Raw genomic sequence first — 13,846 nt, 5'->3', positions numbered from 1 at the left:
TTCAGCCCAGGCCATTCTTTACAAGTCTTTGCTGACAGAAGGAAAACTGCCAGCGAAACTTCAACCTTGGATGTGGGGAGAACAAATTTGAGGCTGCTGAGGGATCTAGCTGGCAGGATTCCATGGGAAAATGAATCTGAAGTTAATGGGTCCATCATACAAGAAGTCTGGTAGATAAGTATGAGAACATAATTAGAAATAATTAGTCCATTTTCAATGTAAAGAAATATGTATCATCTCTTCAGTTTTAGTAACATAGGGAAGAGGTCTGGAAGACAGGACCTTTGTGTCCATTACAAGTACAAGCTGTCATTTTTCATACCTTTGAATAGACAATTCATAGAATCATAGAATCATAGAAAGAATCATAGAATCATAGAATCATAGAATGGCCTGGGTTGAAAAGGACCACAATGGTCATGTAGTTCCAACCCCCTGCTATGTGCAGGGTCACCAACCACCAGACCAGGCTGCCCAGAGCCACATCCAGCCTGACCTCGAATGCCTCCAGGGATGGAGCATCCACAGCCTCCTTGGGCAACCTGTTCCAGTGCGTCACCACCCTCTGCTTGAAAAACTTCCTCCTAATATCAAACCTAAACCTCCCCTGTCTCAGTTTAAAACCATTCTCCCTTGTCCAAATCAATCTTCCTCCATAATATTTCTTTATCAAAGGAGCTTTTTCCCTGTGTTAACAAGGAGAAACTTCCTGAACTTAAAGCACACATATCACAAAGAATGCCAAAGTTCACTACATTATTAAGATTAGTATATTCCACGTGTATAGATAAGAGTTGAACTATTGAGCCTACAAGAATTAAGCATATAACCGGAAAAGGCTAAATTTTGCTTTGCTTCAATTCTATAATTAAGATCACTTGGAAAAGGGGAAAAAAGAAAAAAAATAGAAAAAAAAACATAAAAATTATAATTTTCAATATTTTTTATGCTGGAAGTTTTTTCTTTTAGTTCTGACATCCTTGGTACTTGCTCTAAAGTGTTTTGCTAGTATCTAAAAGCATTCAAAACAGTGTGTTTGATGTGATTAGTTAAAAGTCAACATTTTGCAATCCAGTATTATATATACTTTGGTTGTAGTTTTTGTGTGTGCATGTTTGGGTTTTTTGTTTTTGCGTTTTTGGTATAATATGGGAATAATGTATTTATTAAGCTTTTAAAAAGATCTGTATTCAAAATTAAATGGGATTTGGAGAACAAGAAAGTGCTATTATTCTTTGAAGGAGCCACCCTCACAATATCATAGCTGTTTTTGACAGCATGATCGTCCTTCCTAAACCACATAATAATTGCTAAAGCTAAAGGAGTCAGCAAAGACAGGTGTTACAAATTGGATTTACACATATTTATTATGCAACCTGAAACATACATAACCTGTCAAAAAAAAAAAAAAAAAAAAAAAGCCATAAAAGTATCGATTACCTTTCCTAGATAAGTTTTACTGACCTTTGCCTTTCTGGAGCAATAGTGATGAACTTCAGCCTTGTGTCTGATAGCCGGCTCTTTTGGAGGCTTATTAATGGGGGAGGCTGGCCACGCTTCTTAAAGCAGGTTATGAAAAACTCAGCATGGTGATAGTATTTGTTTTGTAAACCAGAGACAGCAAGGCATACAAATGCATTTGAAAAAAAAGATAATGTTTTTTCAAATTGCCTGTCCACGTTTCTCAGGCTTTTTTTTCTTCACACAGAGAATGAGATGTGTCAGAATATTTACTCCCATTTGGTAGACAACAGCCCTCTACAGTGGGCCTTAGAACTTTGCTCAAGGTCACAAAGGGCAAAGAGCTGCTTGTTCCTCTGCCAAGCTCTCCATAACACCAAAGGATGGAGAAATAGAAAGAAAGGTGCAGCCAAAGGCCAAAATGTGGCCAAATGCTGGTTAAAGTACCCCAGCTGGTATCTGGCAGCACCTGTGTACTTCCAAAAGGGAATAGACATCCTAAAGGTGAATGCTGGGGTGATGTGAATAGTACCTAGGTTATCTATTTATAAGACAGTCAAAACCCAACATTTTATGGAGGTAGTACATATAGTTTGGACTCAGAACCAGCAAAAACTGTACATTTGATTTACCTTCTGGTTTCTTATTAAATTAAAATTGTTCTTGCAAAAGGGAGAGAAGAGCTACATTACACAGTCTAGGTAAATGTGTTAAACTGGCCTGAGTGATGAAAAAGGCATGAACAGAGCAACTTCATATGTCTGTACTGTAACACAAATCTATAATAGCCTCCTTTCAAAGACCTTTCTCCGTTGCCTGCAGTGCAAGTGGTATCAAGATGTACCATTGTGTTACCTCTGCACAATCACACACATGCAGTTCTACTTTTTACTCCTGCTGTTCTTGTCTTAAAATCTATTCCAGGCTACCTGCAGTTGGAACAGTATGTCCATCATTCAAGATACCAGTGAGGTCTACATAAAGCAAACCATGAAAAAAACATTCAGGATTATATTTAATATATTTACAGGTTTCTAACAGCCGTGAGGGAGAGTGGACAAGGAAATATTTTCCGTAGAAGTCTCAGATAATCTGAAAATTCCCTGGGAATGCTTTGAAGGCTGTGATTTTGAAACATGGTAAATTTCTGAGGGCAGATAAAATTGTATCCCTGGTACCCTCAAAACAGAAAACACTTCAGAAGCTTTTTTCTTGAAGATTGGGGATCTGAAAGTGTACAGAATACAAATCTGAAGTCCCTATGGAAAAAAAACCAAAAGCACAGCATTAATGTTTCATTGATAAAAGTAGAAGAGATTAGTTAGTATTATTTGACCTGAAAAAAAGAAAACTATAAGATAGTTTTCAGCAACCACTAACAATGACTTTAACACTTTGAAATACATGAAATTGCAGCTATAGTTACCTCATTTGCACACTGTAGTGAATTAGTTAATATGTCTTCTAATGAATAGGACGAATGTAAGACTTGCTTGACTCTTAAGCAATAAACATAACTGGTGTACCCTATCATTATTTTCAGCTGACATATATGGAGGTAAAGCAGGACTGAAAAAGTTCTGAGTTCTCATTTAAAACGTTAATTGAGAGAATCCTGAAGGGAAAGGAAGAAAAGAAAAAAAAAATAAGAAGAAAAAAAAATAAAAAAGGAAAAAACCCTAATTCTTTGAAACAGATTTGTATTCTGTCTCTGTTCATTATTTTAGTTTTAAATCACAGAATCATTTAATCATAGAGTCATAGAATGGTTTGGATTTGAAGGGACCTCAAGGGTCATCGATTTCCAACTCACCTGACAAGGAAGTTTTTTTTCCTGATATTCACTCTGAATATCATATTGCTTTGGAGAAAAGCAGTTGTGTTTTTTTGTTTGTTTGTTTTTGTTTTTTTTTCTGTCTTCAGTGGCAAAGCTCTCCCTCAGGAATCCCAGACCCTGGAGGCTAGTGAGAGGGTCTGGGGAATAGAAGACTTCCCTTTAGTCAGGGATAAGGTGGCCTGTGAGCACCTAGACAACCCCACTGTTCATGTATCCATGGGACCTAGTGGGGTGCATCCACGAGTGCTGAGGGAGCTGGCAGAGGTGATTGCTGAACCCCTCTCTATCATCTTTGAGAGGTCTTGGAGAATGGGGGAGGTGCCTGAAGACTGGAAGATAGACAATGTCACTTTGGTCTTCAAAAAGGGCAGGAAGCAAGATCTGGGTAATTACAGGCCAGTCAGCCTCACCTCTGCCCCTGGAAAGGTGATGAAACAGCTTGAGCTGGATGCCATCTCCAGACAATTGGAAGAAAAGGAGGTTATCAGGAGTAGTCAGCATGGGTTCACCAAGGGGAGGTCATGCTTGACCAACCTGGTAGCCTTCTATGACATTGTCACTGGCTGGGTGGATGGGGGGAGAGCAGCGGATGTAGTCTACCTTGAATTCAGCAGGGCATTTGATACTGTCTCTCATGACATTCTTATAACAAAGCTGAGGAAGTATGGGACAGATGAGTGGACAGTGAGGTGTGTTGAGAACTGGCTGACTGGCAGAGCACAGAGGGTCATCATTGGCGGTTCAGAGTTCGGTTGGAGACCTGTAACTAGCGGTGTTCCCCAGGGGTCGGTGCTGGGTCCGGTCTTGTTCAACATCTTCATCAGTGACCTTGACAAGGGGATAGTGGCCACCCTCAGCAAGTCTGATGATGATACAAACTTGGGAGGATTGGCTGACACACCTGAAGGCTGTGCTGCCATTCAGCGAGACCTGGACAGGCTGGAGAGCTGGGCAGTAAGAAACCAGATGAGGTTTAACAAAAGCAAGTGTAGAGTCTTGCACCTAGGGAGGAATAATTGCATGCACCAGTACAGGCTGGAGGAAGACCTGCTGGAGAGGAGCTCTGCTGAGAGGAACCTGAGGGTCCTGGTGGACAACAGGTTGGCCATGAGCCAGCAGTGTGCCCTTGTAGCCAAAAAAGCCAATGGCATACTGGAGTGTATTAAAAAGAGCATGTCCAGCAGGTCGAGGGAGGTGATCCTCCCCATCTACTCTGCCCTGGTAAGGCCTCATCTGGAGTACCATGCCCTGTTCTGGGCTTCCCAGTACAAAAAAGACAGGGATCTCTTGGAAAGAGTCCAGTGGAGGGCCACGAAGATGGTTAAGGGCCTGGAGCATCTCCCCTATGAAGAAAGGCTGAGTGAACTGGGTCTGTTTAGCCTTGGGAAAAGAAGACTGAAAGGGGACCTGATCCAGGTCTATAAATATCTGAGGTGTGGGGGCAAAGTGGCAAGGCCAGACTTTTTTCAGCAGTGTGTGGAGACAGGACAAGGGGAAACGGCCAGAAACCGGAGCACAGGAAGTTCCACACGAATATGTGCAAGAATTTCTTTATGGTGAGGGTGATGGAGCACTGGAACAGGCTGCCCAGGGGGGTTCTGGAGTCTCCTTCTCTGGAGATATTCAAGACCCGCCTGGACACCTACCTGTGTGACCTGGTGTAGGGAACCTGCTTTGGCAGGAGAGTTGGACTCGATGATCTCTGGAGGTCCATTCCAACCCCTACAATTCTGTGATTCTGTGAGTGATTCTGTGACCAGAAGGACAGCATCCCTGTCTGAAAAAATTCTGTATCTGCATTCAGGTCTTCCACTCTACCACCGTTCATTCAACAAATGGATCAGGCATATATGCGTTTTTTTCCATTGTCTAAATTGTTGGTCTCAGAATTGCTAGATACTTTACCTGTGTGGCATTAAAAATGCAGAACACGTAGCTGAAAAAAAGATTTGTTTCCTCATGACTTATTAGCATGAGATAGCCAATCGTCCAAGTGATTCCAAGCACTACAACTATGGAGATAGTGGCAGTCATCTTTTTCATGAGTGAATCCTTTTTATTCCTAGAAAAAAACAAACACACACAAAAATCCTTCTCTGTCATTTAATCTCTTTTTGAGTTTAAACTTTTTTTTTTTTTACTTACTAAGGGCTATATTGCAAATATCTGTTACACAGATGAACTGAGAACATATATCTTACTGCATTTGTTTGGGGTATCACCTGGGAAATGAATTGAAAAAAAGAAATCTGCCCAAGCATGTACGAATACTTCGTCTCTGGAATATCTAGTGTGGTTGTATATTTCTTTGATTGAAATGTGATGTTTACCAAGGCAACATGAAACACTGGAAATCAGCATGTTTGCTATGATAAGCTTTTTGGAATAACTTCAATCCTAATGTTCACAGTGGTCAGTACAAGAATTAGCTGCTATTGAAATCTGGATATCCAGTTTTTCTTAAGCACAGAAGGAGTCAGAGATACAGTATTTCAGTCTGCTCTAACTATTAAAATTGTATGTAAAAGGATTGAAGTGCAAAGCTTTGTTGAATAGATTAGTTCTTTGGCATTAGTAAACAGTAAAGCAAAACTTTCATTGAAGCCAAGTTGTAACATGGCAACCAAAACCAGAGTGATGGTTGTTAGTGGGGGAAGCCTGCAATGTGCTCATTTCTGTAAATGAGAAAATCCTGACCCCTTACAGCAGTGGAAATTATTCTCTGACTGCTTTAAGTGTGCATTACTTTACAACAAAAGATTTTCTCAAAAATCTGAGTTTCTAACAAGGAAGTCGGAGCTCTTAACAAGAGATTTGAGGAATATACATTCTGAAAGATCTCAGCAATTCTATGCCACCTCACCTTGTCAGGTTTTTGTTCTCCTTCCATATCACGGAAACAATGATCTCGACAAAGATGATGATGTTAAAGAGGAGTATGAATGCTACTGGCAAAAGGAAGGACCAGAACATGGGCTTTTTCATGCTGAAATTCTGATTGTGATCCAGGGCTGCAAGCCAGCAACTTTTAATATAAAAAGAGATAAATTCGAAAGATTTGTTAGGCATGTTGTTCAATATGGCGAAACAAAACCTAACAATTTGCTATTTGTCATCCTGAAGGACCTCCTAGGGCTTTCTAGCCCTAGCCTGTCTCTGAAAGGCAATCATTCCTCAACAACAGAGCTTTCAATTGTATTTCTTTGGCGAATGCCATTAATTTATCAAATAAAATGCAGAGGTAAATATTACAAAGGGGCATATAGCTAACCGAATAGGTATCTGTCTGCCATATACAAGTTTAGAGTAAATATTGGAATAAATCTGAAGAGCAAAAGGAAAACCTTTACAGATAAAGGTTGAAACAAAAGCAGAAGCAGCTTCAGGAGGGTGAGGTTCCCCTGCAATCATATTTACCTCCTTTTTTTTTGTTGATAATAAAGTGAAAGTTAAGTTTGAGTGAAGAAAGTTGTTGTTGTTCCTTTTTTAATACAGACACTTAAATATACAAAATAATATACTAAAACTAAACCTGGAATGGTATTAATAATAAGCCATCACGTGAGGTATATGATAGCAAGTATTGAAATGATACACAAACTTACAATTCTTCCTGTCGGTAGTTTAAAGCTTTCCCTTCTCTGTAAGTAGCTCCGAGTGTTATTGCAACTACTACAGCAGGGACCCCTAATTAATAAGAGAGACATTGGCTTGTTATTGTTCAGTTACACAGAAATGACTTATCTCCATTCTATGTAAATATCCTCTTGCTTATTTCCTCCTTCAGCCCTACTGTAGATCTTCCAGACTGCCAACTATTGGCTGTGCTCTCAAAGTCTGAGAAGCAGTGAGTCAGAAATCTAAGTTGCTTGGTAGATGCCATTAGAAACAACATACCACACATGCTGAATACACAACATGGAAAGGGCAGGTAGTCTTGTCTACTGTATCAGAATGGTGTCTTGAAGGAGGCTGGGATTTTTACTTCACCTACCGAGCATTTAACTGCGTTCTTCAGTCCTCTATCATATAGTTTCCTTTCAGCCTGCAGTGTTGCTGCAGTGTTACTGTTTTAAGAATGCACTCTAATTAATATCATTACATAACATTATATTATTACATAATATTACTTAATATTATTATTAATTATTAATAGTAATTAATATAATCTCGTAATATTAATATTCTTATTACATAATAATAATAATGCATTATATATAACAAATTATGTAAGTCAGCCCATGCTTTTGGATGCATGCAAGGCTCTGGTGGAGGTCATGACACATCTCAGAGAGAGCTCAATATATATATAGATATATATATATAGACTTTGAGTCTATATATGCAATCACTGTATCTGAAAAAAATAAAATCCTGTAGTTGACAGAAAGTGATTGTTGAATGCCTCAGTTTGTGTAAAGATTTGTCCTACATGCAATAGATGTGTGTTGCTGTGCTGGTGAATGAGCTCTTGGTTTCAGTGCTGTGTCGAGAAAGTGAAAACAAGCTTAGCTTATACCAGTTGAGTAAACTGTAACAGGGGATTATTTATTATTTATTGCCTAAAGCAGAGAGAGAGATAGATTACAGTTCCTCACTACTGATCTGCTATTTTATACCTCTCTCTGACTGTACTATGTACTGATATTTTGTTAAGAGTTGGAAATACATACAGCTTTAAATCTTACCCCATCCGATTGCTGACATGATTAGAACGAAGTGTCCAGGAAAGGGTTTCATGGTCCTAAGCAGCAGTAAGTACAGCTGTGCAGAATTGAGTGCTGTCCACATAAATGTTGCCAACAAAAAGTAGTGCAGCAGAACAGCCACAACCATGCACCAGGCATCTGCAGGAGGATCTACCACATCAGATGTGAGTATGGTATTAGTGGTGGTGTAAGTATTGAATTGCTGGTTATTTCCACTGGTATCACTACTGGCTTTCCTGGCATTTTGGTTTTCAATTCCAGAGATGAAGATGATGTTAAAAATTAGCATGGAAAAACAGAGACTCACTAACATCCACGTTATAGATGACTTTCGTGTTTTCCTATTTGTAGGAATATATTTAGGGGGGAAAAAAAAGGGAAAGCAAAATAAAAGAGATTATAAAACACTTATTCATTCGAGTTGATATCAAAAGCAAGGTAGAGTGTGCAGAGAAAAAATCTTAAAAACATTGACCTTGATGGAATTACTCCAAATTTACATTCATTCAAGCAAGATGAGAGAGTTCTTAATGCATAATAGCTACAGCTCTGTTGGCATGACTTTGCTCCTTGCTCAAGGAGGAATCACAAAACACCATTAAACCCAGACAAATCCATCTAGAAAATCTACAATAATTGTATCTGAATGTAATAATTCATTATAAAACTGTAACACAAGAAGCATACTTAATCTGCATTGCTATATATCATGATGCTTTGAAATCATCTGTTTCCTACAGACATTTTATAAACATGAGACAACAAAGTATATAAACTATCAAACAGTAAGCAACAGAAAGCAGAGAAATGCGTAAATGGGACAGAAAGAGGAGAAACTTAGGAGTGATTTATATTTTTCCACATGACTAAAAATCAAAGGGAAAAAAGTGAGGACTGAAATGACTAGCAGTAAATGAAGTAAATGAAGATATAAATGTAACAGACATATTCGTAACTACTGAGAAGAAAGATAACTGATTAGAAATTGTATGTAGTAGCCAGACATGGGATATACGGGAACATAAGAAATGGGCCATACTGATGATGAAAGATTATTTCACATTTTTTAGGTAATTAATGAGAACAAAGAAGCAAATGCCTCATTGTGTGGTGTGGATCAATATAGCAATAATACAGCTGAGGGTCTGTATTGACAAATGACTGACCCAGACATCAGAGAGTCAAGGAACATACTGTTATTACACAACAGAACACCACTACCCCCATGGAGACTGAGCAAATATCATGCTAATACATAACTCAGAGATCACATTTGTAGTCATGATTGTGGGAGACGATGCCAAAAAGGATAAACCCTTGAGTTGGTCCTCAGTAGCACACAGTGCTTGCTTTATTATCTCATAGCTGGTGAGCTGCCCTGTAGCAGCACCCCTACCCATTCTTAGATTGAACATTTGTGTTGGAAAAAACAGAAAACAAACCATCCACCACAGCAAGGTGGCATGCCATAGCTTCTTGTATATAGACATCTCATAACTTCAGCAACAAGTAAGACACCTTCCTAAACTATGCAAAACAATTAGATAGTTTTTTAATACTGTCTGCTGATCAGTGATATTGCCATATGCTGCAATCTGGATTCTATCTATGTTTTCCCCCAAACTAAATACAGAGCAAAACATTGTAGCTTGGCACAAAATACAGTTTTACATCTTACCTAGTAAATATTTGAAACAAAATGGTAATGACGAGACCAGCAATGGACAATCCAACACCAACGTAAGAGATATACTCCAAAGGCTTAGCGTATTTATATTTGATCTGAAAGGCCTAGAAAACAATTTGCATCAGTTGTAAGATAAAAAGATATCATTTTCTTTGTAAAATTTGTTTCTATTTGCACACGGAAATGAAAATATTTTAGTAAAGTTATGACTGATGCTAGGTACTGCCAAAACTTCCAGATCACATAAAATTATCCCTGACATCAAATCAAGAGAGGCTTGTGAAGAACTGCAAAAGAAGACTTAAGAAAGCCAATCAGATGTTCAGCAAAATAGCAATTGAATTATTCATAAAGAGATGTAAATCAACTTAGACTGAAAAGAACAGCTTTAACTTTTCATATTCTAAATTTTGACTTCTGAGGTCAAGGTCTAAGAGAAGATGTTGTGAGGAATTCTAAATCAGAACCAGCCTTTGTATAGTGTCAATGAAGCAGTGAGCAAAATGTAAATGCAGTCAGAGAAACAGAAAATAACTATGCTTAAATGAATGGAAATCTTCTCTTATAATATAGTTGTTTTATGCAAATAAGGGCATGCAGTTAAAGGGAAACAAGTAAATATTATAAATATGGAAATGCTGTTCTTTGAAGGCAAAGTAAAAAGAAACTGAAATCCTTACACTCAGAAAGTGAGTGACCTGATGCCACCCAGAGAGTGCTTTGCTCAGAGAATCCAAAACCAATGCTGGCAGAATAATGAAGGATGGAGACAGTCATACCCAAATAGTTTTGTAAGAATAAGAAGGCATTATATAAAAATAAATGGTAGTAGGTTTAATATTTGCAGATGAATTGTTGCTTGTTAACATATAAGCAAAGTGCCAAGTGCTTTGAGTTGTCTGCTCAACACAAGGTAGTACCACAGCTAACACGGATCCCAAGGTACTATGTTGTTAGTGTCAGGCTACCTTAGGTTCCAGACATTTAACAGTCAGCTGCAGCAGCTCAGGTGCAGAGCTGGGGGCTACCACAGCAAGAAGGGAGCCACCACTTCCTTGCAGCTTAGGTGCAAAGTCAGGTGGACGTGGCCAGGGTTTATGCCAGAGTAAGCCAGGATGCACCCATACCTTTGGCCTTCCATCATCCCGGGGAAAATATGCCCCAGTTTGCCAAAACTGCCAAAGATCAGAGAAAAATGGGTACACCTTCAGCTGCTGCTTGTTCTAGCTCAGGACCCTCCAAGCCAGGGTACTGCACCCAAGCCCTTGTAAGTCAGAGATCAATTGAAAACCAATAATAAAAGAACTACTGCACCAGACTTTGCCCATTTGGGAAAAATTAATGCCCTACCATCAAAACAGCAAAATTAGTAGTGTGATTGCACTTGCATCTCAAGAATTGGTCTCTTCCTTTTGTACAGCCTGCGGTGCTCCAGTCGTTGATAGCGTAGTCCCAAAAGACACAGGCATGATCATGCAGTTGAAGTTCGGATGTATTGTACTATGAAATGGGGTTACAAGAAGAAAAATGAGCTAGAAAAACAAAAACAGGTATGCACTGGTGTACAGACAGTTATCTTTTGAAAAGAGAGCTGACAGCTACTACGAGATTTCCAGGTTTTCCAGTAAGCTTTATGAAGGATATCAGTAATAGTTGGCTTTTCAAACTCTCAACATCCTTTCTCAGTCAAGACTGCCAATGAAGTTTTTATTAATTATTAATTATTCAGGTAATTACAGTTCAGATAAACATCCACAAAGCATTAAATAAAATTCCAAGAAAGCCTGTACAGGCCAAACAACACTTTTCATACATTAGAAATCTTAAATTACTGCCACTTGATAACTGCTGAATCTACACTGTAAAAGGAATACAATATAAATTCTGCAAACCATCCCCTGCCCTCGGCACATGGCTTGCTGACAGCTTGCTTCTCTTCTGCAAGCTGAAGAAGCCCAGCTCCCTCAACCTTTCCCATAGGAGCCCTTTTATCATCTTCACGGCCCTCCTCTGGACCTGCTTCAACAGTTCCACATCTATCTTGTGATTGGGGCCCTAGACTTCATTGCAGTACTCCAGCTGGAGCCTCACAAGGGTGGAGAAGAGGGGGACAATCACCTCCTTCTCCCTGCTGGCCGTGTCTTTTTTTATGCAGCCCAAGATACAGATGGCCTTTTGGGCTGCAAGAACATGCTGCTGGCTTGCATCAACCTGAAAGCCCAAATCAGAATCCAGCACTCTCTCAACTACTTACTGCCACAAATAAAGGTGGTATGCCATAAAAACAAATAACAACAACAAAAACACACCATCCTCCCTCCCACAAAATAAAGAAGCAAGAAAAAACAACCAAACAAAAAAAATCTCTACTTATATCTCTTTCTGAAAAGATTACTGAAGACAGGTAGTTGGACAAGGACAGCCTCTTGTCAAACTGAACATGGCATTTCAAAGAAGCTTACCTTGGGATTGAAGGCTATCTCAACACCACTGGCTCTTCCGCCATCAATATTGCCAGAAACAATTCGTTTAGATAAATTATTGTTACTCTTATAAATCCTTGACTTGAAGAGTTTGTCATTTTGATAAAGGACAAAGCCAACTCTGCCATCATTTGACGAACCTTCGCTAGGCAAACAGCAAAGAAAATATAGATATCAGAGAAGCCGGTGCCTTAGAAGAAGCCTATTCTATGCTGCTTCACGTATCCGCTATTTACAGCAGATTTTTGTCAAGATATGTAGGTAGAATCTGTTTAAGCTGTAGAGAAGAATGTCCTTTCCTATGAATCTCAAAAGATTCATCTTCAATTTTTGCTTCAGTGGAGTGTGAAAATAATTTCCTTTCTCTTAATGCCATTTCTGAGGAAAAACATCGACAATGAGGATAATATCCTAAATCCAGATATATATACACACTCAAAATGTCCAGGCTTTTGGTATTACTAAGTAATAAACAGTAACAACACGGACATTTACAACTGGTAGGAAGTCATAAAATAAAATAGATTGGCTGCTCTTCTCACTTCAGCCCATTTTTGGACTCTCTTGATTTAAATTACAAGTCTTAATTTCTGCTGAAGTAAAAAAGCAAAAATTGTGGTTTATATAACTGATTTCATTCCTAGATTTTTACTTTTTCTTTTATCATGAAAGAGTAACATGATTTTATAGGTATGTCACAATTGTGCATTTAATACTGAATTATATATATATATATATATTTAATAAGCTATGAATTCAGTTGAATCCTCTTGAGAGAAGTGTTACAGGCAATATGATAAAGACTTCACATGATCACACTGGTTTTCCACAGGATCATTGTCAGCTTCAGTGTACTGGCTGACACCTGACAGTAGCAAGAATTTTCACTGAAATGGCTGATGACTTTGGATTTCAGGCAAGGTAGATATGTACATATGGATTACAATATGGATTTTGATCTTTATGTCTACAGAGATTTGGTCAAAGATTCATTATATTCTGAATTTTTAAAGAACAGAACAAGTGAAAAACAAAACATAAAAAGCTTTCTAGCCATTACAGGCACATCTGCATTAACCTGTATATAAGATTATGTGTCTTGTTTGACATGTGTGGTTTTGTGCCATTGTGTTTGGTACCAACATGCATTAAAAACGTTCTTATAAAAAAGTTTACATTCAGGTTCCATTTTTTTAAAGTTATTTCCAAAGCACGTTTTTAAGGAATATTCATTCAAAATGTTCCCAGGTTCAGGTTTCAGTAGGTGAAAGAACTTACTGTTACTTTTAATATCAAGCAGTATCTGGACTTCAGTACTCAGTTCACTAGTAAGCCCAGGGACGTTTTCCTGTATTTCTAGTTTTGTTGATGGAAAATATCCCAGGGTTGTTGTTGCCTTGTGTAAGGTAACCTAAAGAACTACGTCCATCATTGAAAATGTGCATCTGACGGCCCCATGACCAAGTTACACGCTGATCACACCAATATGGTGAGCTGTAAAATGGCGTTTAATGAACCGTGTGAGACCCTTATATAGGGCTCCAATTTCGCCTCATACATATACATTACCGAGCACGGGGAGCCTATCGCGTTACATCCGTAGTTCGTGGCCGCCTAATACATCATTTCCCCCTCTCCATGCTCGATAAAGTATGCCCCGTTACATCCC

General features: G+C 38.7%; 1 protein-coding gene across 1 annotated transcript in view; it reads right to left on the bottom strand.

Annotated features, from left to right (window-relative positions):
• Positions 1 to 997: 997 nt before the first annotated feature.
• Positions 998 to 13,846, bottom strand: part of ADGRG7 (adhesion G protein-coupled receptor G7) — a 32,184-nt gene continuing 19,335 nt past the window's right edge. Inside the window, exons 8-16 of the mRNA XM_015876982.2 lie at positions 13,456 to 13,573; positions 12,157 to 12,317; positions 11,045 to 11,194; positions 9,686 to 9,798; positions 7,987 to 8,348; positions 6,904 to 6,985; positions 6,162 to 6,323; positions 5,204 to 5,360; positions 998 to 2,720 (exon numbers count right to left, since the gene is read on the bottom strand). Of these exons, the coding sequence (XP_015732468.1) occupies positions 2,496 to 2,720; positions 5,204 to 5,360; positions 6,162 to 6,323; positions 6,904 to 6,985; positions 7,987 to 8,348; positions 9,686 to 9,798; positions 11,045 to 11,194; positions 12,157 to 12,317; positions 13,456 to 13,573 (1,530 nt within the window). The 3' untranslated portion in view covers positions 998 to 2,495. The remainder of the gene's footprint in view (positions 2,721 to 5,203; positions 5,361 to 6,161; positions 6,324 to 6,903; positions 6,986 to 7,986; positions 8,349 to 9,685; positions 9,799 to 11,044; positions 11,195 to 12,156; positions 12,318 to 13,455; positions 13,574 to 13,846) is intronic.

Source organism: Coturnix japonica, chromosome 1 (genome assembly GCF_001577835.2).
Source record: "Coturnix japonica isolate 7356 chromosome 1, Coturnix japonica 2.1, whole genome shotgun sequence".
In the NCBI taxonomy this organism is placed as follows: domain Eukaryota; kingdom Metazoa; phylum Chordata; class Aves; order Galliformes; family Phasianidae; genus Coturnix; species Coturnix japonica.
Note: the sequence above shows the minus strand (reverse complement) of the source record. Positions and strands in the feature narration are given on the sequence as shown.